The sequence below is a fragment of the Vollenhovia emeryi genome, unplaced genomic scaffold, assembly GCF_000949405.1.
Source record: "Vollenhovia emeryi isolate VEMERY1.0 unplaced genomic scaffold, V.emery_V1.0 DF939150.1, whole genome shotgun sequence".
Taxonomy (NCBI): domain Eukaryota; kingdom Metazoa; phylum Arthropoda; class Insecta; order Hymenoptera; family Formicidae; genus Vollenhovia; species Vollenhovia emeryi.
In genome coordinates this window covers 495,020-502,926 of record NW_011967216.1, presented here as the reverse complement: position 1 = coordinate 502,926, position 7,907 = coordinate 495,020, and the positions used below count along the sequence as shown (strand labels likewise).

The following is a 7,907-nucleotide window of genomic DNA, read 5'->3' as shown; positions in this document are numbered from 1 at the left end:
CTGCAATTTGCTGCAGTTTGTCATCGAACGTCGCGCCGTGTGGACGTGCCGTCGCGCGCCGTCGCGAATGTAACAGAGCGGACCGATTATGAGCTCGCGCGGTGTCGCGCCGTGATCTCTCGCCGCCGCAGCCGGGGAATTATGTCGACTCGGAGAAATGGGTAATTTGGCGACGCTACTAGTGAAGTTCGGTGCCGCGTTCCTCCTCGCCTGTCACGCGGATTACGGCCTGGCCCAGGACAACGCGACTGGTAAGAGAAGACCGTGAGACCGCATCATTCCGCGTTTTCATGCCTCGCGTGACAATGCCCCGCGTCGGCGGGCACGCACGTGGAGCACCCGGCCGCGCTGCGTCTATGTACATACGCACAGCCGGACGTTTCGGTTTGTTAATTATGCAGGGACGGTTGATTATGCTAACGATACAAATCGGAACCTCGCACGGGGAGAAAACGAGTCGAGACAGAGGTCCCTTCCGAAAACGTGAATTTCAAACTGTTACCTCGCGTTAACGGCAGTCCAAGTGTAAATTAAAAGTTACGTTCTAGCAAAAAAGAAAAGTGCGCGAGGTAATTTTGAAACCGTCAAACAGGATTGTTCGTAAAGTATCGAGAAATTCCCATATTTTCTCAGGTAGAATCTTTTCGCACTTAAATGGTATTTTTATGTTTAAATACAATGTTTTCTTATGCTCCGACATGCGTACGTTGATGTGAATTCATCGAGAGAAAATAGAAAATCATTAATTCCCTGGCTTCTTAAATGCGAGTGTCTTGGAAACACAGCGCGACGGGATTTTGTCCCACATTCTCGACTTGCTTTCTCACGTGGGATTATCTGCGCCTCATTACGCCATCAATAACAGATCATGTTGCATACATAACATGCAAAATGAAAAATAAACACAAGTGCACACGAAAAATATTATTAGTAAGATAGCCAACCGTCCCGAATCTTGAACATACATTGGGGTTCCTTTGTTAAAAGATTTGCCTTTAATCGCATGATAAATAATGTGGTGCCATCACGACGAATGCTCGGCTTACTTTTCATCGGGCGCGAGAGACATTTCTTGCGGAAGCATATTTTTATTGTTACTTTGAATTTTGTTCAATTGTATATTTCGTAAGCTCAAGTGCCATTGAAAAAGCCCGATTTCTTTGGTTCCAATTCGAGGGGAAAACCGCCGAGGGCATTGTGGTGTTCAGATTTGCGGCGTTACTGGGCATTACTAGGCATTTTTTAGCATTTTTTGGGCATTAGGTCTTGCTGGGGCATTATAAAGATAAGATTAAATAAGATAAAACAAAATAAATTTGATAAAATAAGATAATAAGATAAAGTAATGCCCACTGGGCACATTAGTAAGCATCGGTGTACAAGATTTTGGTCAGCGGTTTCCCCCTCGTTCCAATTTTTTAAGATCGATCTCCCGAAAGCACGATGGACGTTCAGTTTACTTGTTATTGGTCGCGAGAAATATCTCTCGCAAAAGCCTATTTTATTCGTTACATTTGCTTTTAATTTCGTTCAATTGTATTTCGCCAATTTTTTAAGATCGATCTCCCGAAATTTGGCGACCAAGAGTCCATGCAGCACGCATGTCTAAAAGACATCTTTAAGACGTCTATTAAGTCGTCTTTCAGATAGGTGTGTCTAAAAGACGACTTAAAGGTGTCTTAAAGATGTCTTTTAGACATGCGTGCTGTATGGGAGTTCAGTCACCCTAATTATTAGGCACAGAAGTGCCGATACGAGCGTATCTCGGCACATTTTCTACTTACTGGGTCAGGAAAACGATCATAACTCACTTAACACTTTACGTTTTCGTTGCTCGTAAGCGGTTACGAAGCGATTACGTGCGCACGCTCGGTGCGAAACGCGTTTGAACACGCGCGCGCGCCGAAACGTATAACATTATTTTGTAACAATGCTGCAACACAAAGAAAAATCACCGTTCGCCGCGCGGCCTGAAAATTAGGCAACGATTCAACCGTGACCATGAGGCGTGATTCTTTTCACTGCGCCGAGTAAAGTGTTCGTTGCATCTCTATCGCGTGTGCAGTCCTATCAAAATACACCGGCGAACGTGCGTTTCGCTCCGGAGCTGCGAGCGATAGTCAAGGTAGCCGCGATACGAACATCAGTTAATTACATTCATTAAACATTATTAACTTTGCTCGTTTTTCGTATGTTCGGTGCCTGGTATGCCGGACCGTTTAAAATTTTGCATGCTCGATACGTTTCTTTGAAAAATCGCACGGTATTCGTTGCAGAGCGGGGTACGATCCGTTTCGGAGCGAGGTATCTCGAGCGTTGTATCCGAGGGGTTCATTAAAATTGCACGCATGGAGATTAAATTACTATGCTTCATCAACAAACGTGGACGCTATAATTTCAGATTCACGGCGCGCATCTCGAGTTTTAGAAGTGCTCGATCTCATTAACTTGACGAGCCTATTATACGTTAGAATTGCAGTACGTGGAATATTAAAACGATATGTTATATCAGTTGAGTTGATTACAAAACCTACATTGTGTCAGTCGAAAAGTTTTCCCTCCAAGTTTTCTTTGATGTCAGCACCGTAATTTGATTTTTAGCAGTTGATTCTTCCACGAAGTAATGTTCCTTTGAAAGGAAATAAATAATTGTCCCGTGTTGTAGCTAATGTTATTACCGTAAATAGGGAAAATAAGTTAACATAATGTATCACTATCTAGCGACGGATCTCTGTGAAACTCTGACCGAGGGGTAAACCGCTGAAGTCATTGTGGCGTACAGATTTGCGGCATTATTGGGCATTAGGCCCCTTGCCGGGGCATTGTAAACATAAAATAAGATAAATAGCATAAAATAAGATAATAAGATATAATAATGTCCACTGGGCATTAGTAGGCATTGGTGCATACGTGATTTTGGTCAGCGATTTATCTCGACTCTGACAATGAGTGTTACACCGTTTACCATTAATAGAACTTAGCAAGTTGGTTCATAAGATTAAAAAATCTCGTTTCTGAAGAAAAAAAAACACTGTGACTTAACGCAATTTACCTCTAAACTGCTCAACTTGTAAAGTTGGATTTTTTAGGTGCCAACTTTACAGCTGACGTTTTCTCCGAAATATAGGCGATTTTTATCGAACAGTTTTAATATTCTTGAGTCGAATTAACCAACAGTAATTAGTTAAATTAAATCGTTCCAGCCGTAACATTATGAATGCAATTCTAAAACGGCAGAGAAACTATTCGAGTGAGAGCAACTTTTGACTCTCCCGTTCGGTAAATTGCTTAAATTTCCGCAGTAGGCACCGAAATTTCTTTCGCGCGTTTTCGCTCCTGACATTAAGCGTAAGTAATATTGTATTCAACGCGACAGCTCCAGCCTCTCTTAAGAGTTTAAATTGCTCTACGGCTTAATTACGCGTGCCTTGAGTTAAGAGACCTCGCCGTAATAACTGTCGGGAGTCTAGCTGCATCGTTTGTGAATCCTTGCCAGCTTCGTAGCGTGTACAAAACGCGAGCGCGATAGGAGGAACGCGTAATCATCTCCAGACCTATTAATTCCATTCTGAGTTTCACGTGACTTCTTGAATTACGGCTCGTCCGTTTGACGCTTTAGATCTCACGAGAGCAGTTAATCGGGAAAAATATATTAAGCTGTTTTTAGAACTTTACATGTAAAGTTCGCGCGTCCCTCGACTGCCTTGTTTTATTAACCAAAACTGTACGTTTAGCCTGTTGAAAACTATGTAACTATTTAAAATAAACAGTGCGAACGAGAGCGTTAATCGGGAAAAACATATAAAGTTTTTTAGCAGTCAAAATTACATGTTTATCCTGTTCAGAACTACAGACCTACCTGTTTGAAACAAAGACAGTGCAAACGAAAGCGCTGCAATTAATCGGGGGAAAAAAATATATGAAGCTTTTGAGAACTTTACATAAACGCGTAACGTTTGCACATTCCTCGAAGTTCTTGCTTTAGCAGTCAAAAGTACATATGTTCATCCTGTTCAGAACTACAGAACTGTCTGAAATAAAGACAGGGTGCTCTCGATAATTAATAAAGTTTCCGCAAAGCGATACGCCAGGCCTCGCGTACATCATCGCCTTTGGCGACTTCTAAGAGGGCGAGTCGAAGCTGGGGTGGGCGAGTTCGCGTACGATTTTAGCAACATCCTCGCGTCCTCGCGAGAGGGGAGGTGTCTTTTCGCGGGGGGACGCCCGTTTATTTCTGCCTTTGTGCAACGCGGTGGCGTTCTCGCGCGTGACGGACGCCGCGTTCCTTCCTGAAGGCGAGCGCACGAAGCGCGCGGTGGCTCGCCATCAGGCCGGTGGCCGGCGTAGCCGTCTCAACCGCTAATTGTTGCACAATGCTCTCTCGCGAGTTCACAGGTGCATTGCACCAGAAATCCTCTCCCGGTACTCGCTTTGCTCGCCTCTCCCGGTACTCGCGCCGCTCAATGGCGTAGAGAGTGCCATTATACGCTGGAAATGGATTGCGAGAGCGTCGTAGCTATCCTAGGAACGTGACGGATAAGAGATCTTGCCTCTCGAGAGATCTCTTAATCTGTAATCCGTAAATGCGCGAGCTCTCCTCGTTATTTCCTTTGCACTCGAGATTTTTCGAAAACCGTGGTAAACAATGCGGTGAAATAACGAGAAAGCCGTCTCTCATTCATCGAAATGCAGCTTTATGCTTGAGCAAAAGATAAAAAGAATCGACGATGCAATTGCAGCTGTACAATTATACAATATTCTTATTCGAGTAATCGTGCAGGATACAACGCACCTTGTGCAACGTACTTATGCGTATTAGAAACTCGAGACTTCTTTTTGTCTTCGAAGCCCCCCCTGATTACGCCCGATGCGATTTTCTACATCGATTTACCGACGAAATCTCGCTGCGATCAGAAACACTATATTTCTCGCCGTTTTGAAGATCGCGGAACGATAATTGCGTCTAGCTTGCTTGGCGGGAGGGTATGAAAAGTTCGCTTTCTTATTTACGCCACTGGTGCCGCGATTAGGTCGATGTGTCTGTCTCGTTGGTGGAAGTGAAAGGACGAGAACCGTTTTCGCGTTTGCCCGACCGTGCTCTTATATGTGCCGCGAGCACATGCCGCGACTTGGAAAACTCAGCCGTAATCACGGCCCTGACCGGTACGAACCAGGCCGCGTCGCAAATCTGTATGAACCCTTCAGCCGTCGCGCTATTTTTCATAACGCGAGTCGACGTGTGGAGTCTTGAGAAGCTCCGAAAGAATCATCTTGTCTCATATTCTCATCTACATGAACCCGAAAATCTAGTTAAACACTTGAAAGATACATTTGAGCTCTTTCATCTATTACGTCGGGGCGATTTGCACGATCGACCCTCCCAAAGTTCATTCGAACATTCAGCCTGGATGCCCGGCTGAATGGATTCAACCCTTTCATGCACTTCGGGGGCCGAATTGAATCTACAACGCTTTGCGTATAATCTTCTTATCGCAGACGCAGGAGGTACTCATTAAAAACTTTATCTTTATTCTACGATCGTCGGATTATATCATAAACCATGATATAACGCGTATATGAAAATTGCTGGATATCTACGATATAATTTATTTACCATATTGATCGCGAACTGTGTGTCTCAAGTGCAATTTATATCACATCGTTAGACAGGGAGGATCTCTTTCGTATTTACTCCTTTAATCCTTTAACCGCGTAACGTCACATCGACGCATATAAATTTTCCTGATCGTAATTTTCGCTTCTTTTTCTTTTGCTAAGACTTTAATAATTATTCCGTGTCGCATGAAAAATATAGAATTGCGCACACGATATGAATTTCGTCAAAGATCAGTCTAGTATCAATTGAAACGAACTCTCGTTAAAATCATGGTGCAGGCTATATTATCAAGCTATTTTCCACCGGTGAAAGTTTAACGATCGCCATCGTTCAGGAGGAAAATAAACGTTCCAGTCAAGTCCCGATTAAATTCCCAAAAAGGCATAAACGTGAAAAAGTGGAAAAGTCTGGAATTGCCGAGTATCTAATATCGGATCGTACCTTCTGTAATAGACTTTGATGTATTTCTTTCAATTTCCAGCATTAGTAAGCACACCCATTTTACGGAATACAGTCTCTTCTAACAGTAAGACGAGAGATTCGTCTTCGTGTTTACATTAAATCGTAGGTTTCTGGCCAACGATTTGAAGGCAAGATTTGTAGCAGGACTCGAAATATAATTTTAACAGATATAACTTAAAGCCGTCCGCAGGCGTTTGTGGCGAGGGATGGAATGCTGGCCGTTTTGTATCAATGACGGTGAATAGCAGATCGTTTGAGACCAGCTTTAATCGTGCGACAGTTCGCCGCAGAATACGCTCTCCTCCAGGCTTCCGGTTCATTGTTACGATACCGTTTCTACTGACGCGAACGCAATTTCGCAATCCTCGACCTCTTCCTTCCTCTTCGTGGCCGCGCGCGCAACTCGCGGATACGCTTTTCTGCATATTACATCGCTCTATACCGCGCTCATTTCCCCGACGCGAAATTGCTCTCTCCTTCCCCGTCTCTCTGTCTCTCTCGTTCTTTCCCGTGCCGTGTCGACTGGGGCACCATGTCCGGGATCCGCGCGCGACACGCGTCACTGACGTGACGTCGCCGTCCCCGCGATGATGAGCGGCAGCATCCTGTGGGCTCAATGCGGATCGACGACGGCCACGCCGGTTAGCCGGCCATTATCGCGCAGATGAGAAGATTGGCCCGGAGTTTTCGTAATTAGCGCCGATCGCACGTACCATCGCCGCTCTACCGGTTATTGTTTCGCATACGGGCGGAGCGAGTTACGTTCCCGTGGCGCGCGATCTGTTAACACTTTCGCGAGCGCCGCCGATGAAAGGCGACGTACGCGAAACGCTCATTCATCCTTGAAAGGAAGAGAACAATCCCGCGTGTTTCACGGCTCGGATAATTGCCCGTGTGATTTTGGCGGCCCACCCCGACCCGCCGCCCCTGAGAACGATCTTCCTTGATTCGGATTCTTACCTAACTTTCAGAATGGATCACGTAATGTTGCTCGTGTGATTACGAAAGTGTGTCGAATCGCGTATCCCTTATTGAGACAGTTAAACCGTAGTATAACTAGTAGGTCCACTCTCTGTCGGCCCCTTTGCTCTCTGCGGCCCCGATCACGTGGTATTCCGCCAGCACGCACTCTGACAGGAACCAGCGATGTGTATGCGTATACGCACTCATCAAAGCCACACTACCACGCATACAATTTTTCTCTCATTGGTCTGCCCGGAACAATGTCGGGTGCGCAGAAGGGATCGACGCAAAACGGAACAAGTGTCGGAGTGGACCTGCTAGTTATATTATACTATGCTAGTTAAACTTGTCTGTACCGCGCCGTTGGCTCTGTTATTCAGCAGGATCGTAATTTATACATTTTTGATCAAGTCATCTCGCCTCGGGATAACGGTAAACGCGACGACTTATCAAACTCATCGAAGCGGAATGCTTATCAGTGGCACAATATTTCCGGGAGAGTCACCAGGCCGCATGTTGAGTCACCAGACGTGCGTCTGGCTTAATTATGATAGTGTGGTCAATACGTAACTTTGAAGATTAGATGCATCGAGGGTGCAACAGCAAAAATGATCTTTCATGTGTATCTAACTGCTTAGTACCATGCGTGAAACAGTTTTGTCCGATATAAAATAATTTGACATATAACAAAGTAACAAATAAATACATTTTTATAACTTAATGAATATATTGTCTAATAAATAGCACTAATGGATGCACTAAAAAAATTTGAACGTGTAAATATATATATATATGTTTAACAATTAAAAATGTAGGTTAGTTACTTTTGACGAGGACAATTTATCAGTAGCTAATTAACATTTTT

At 44.4% G+C, this 7,907-nt stretch overlaps 1 protein-coding gene across 1 annotated transcript in view; it reads left to right on the top strand.

Annotated features, from left to right (window-relative positions):
* The window catches only part of LOC105565623, a 38,065-nt gene continuing 30,158 nt past the window's right edge, over window positions 1-7,907 (top strand). The window contains exon 1 of the mRNA XM_012018964.1: window positions 1-251. Coding sequence (XP_011874354.1) covers window positions 158-251 — 94 coding nt within the window. The 5' untranslated portion in view covers window positions 1-157. The remainder of the gene's footprint in view (window positions 252-7,907) is intronic.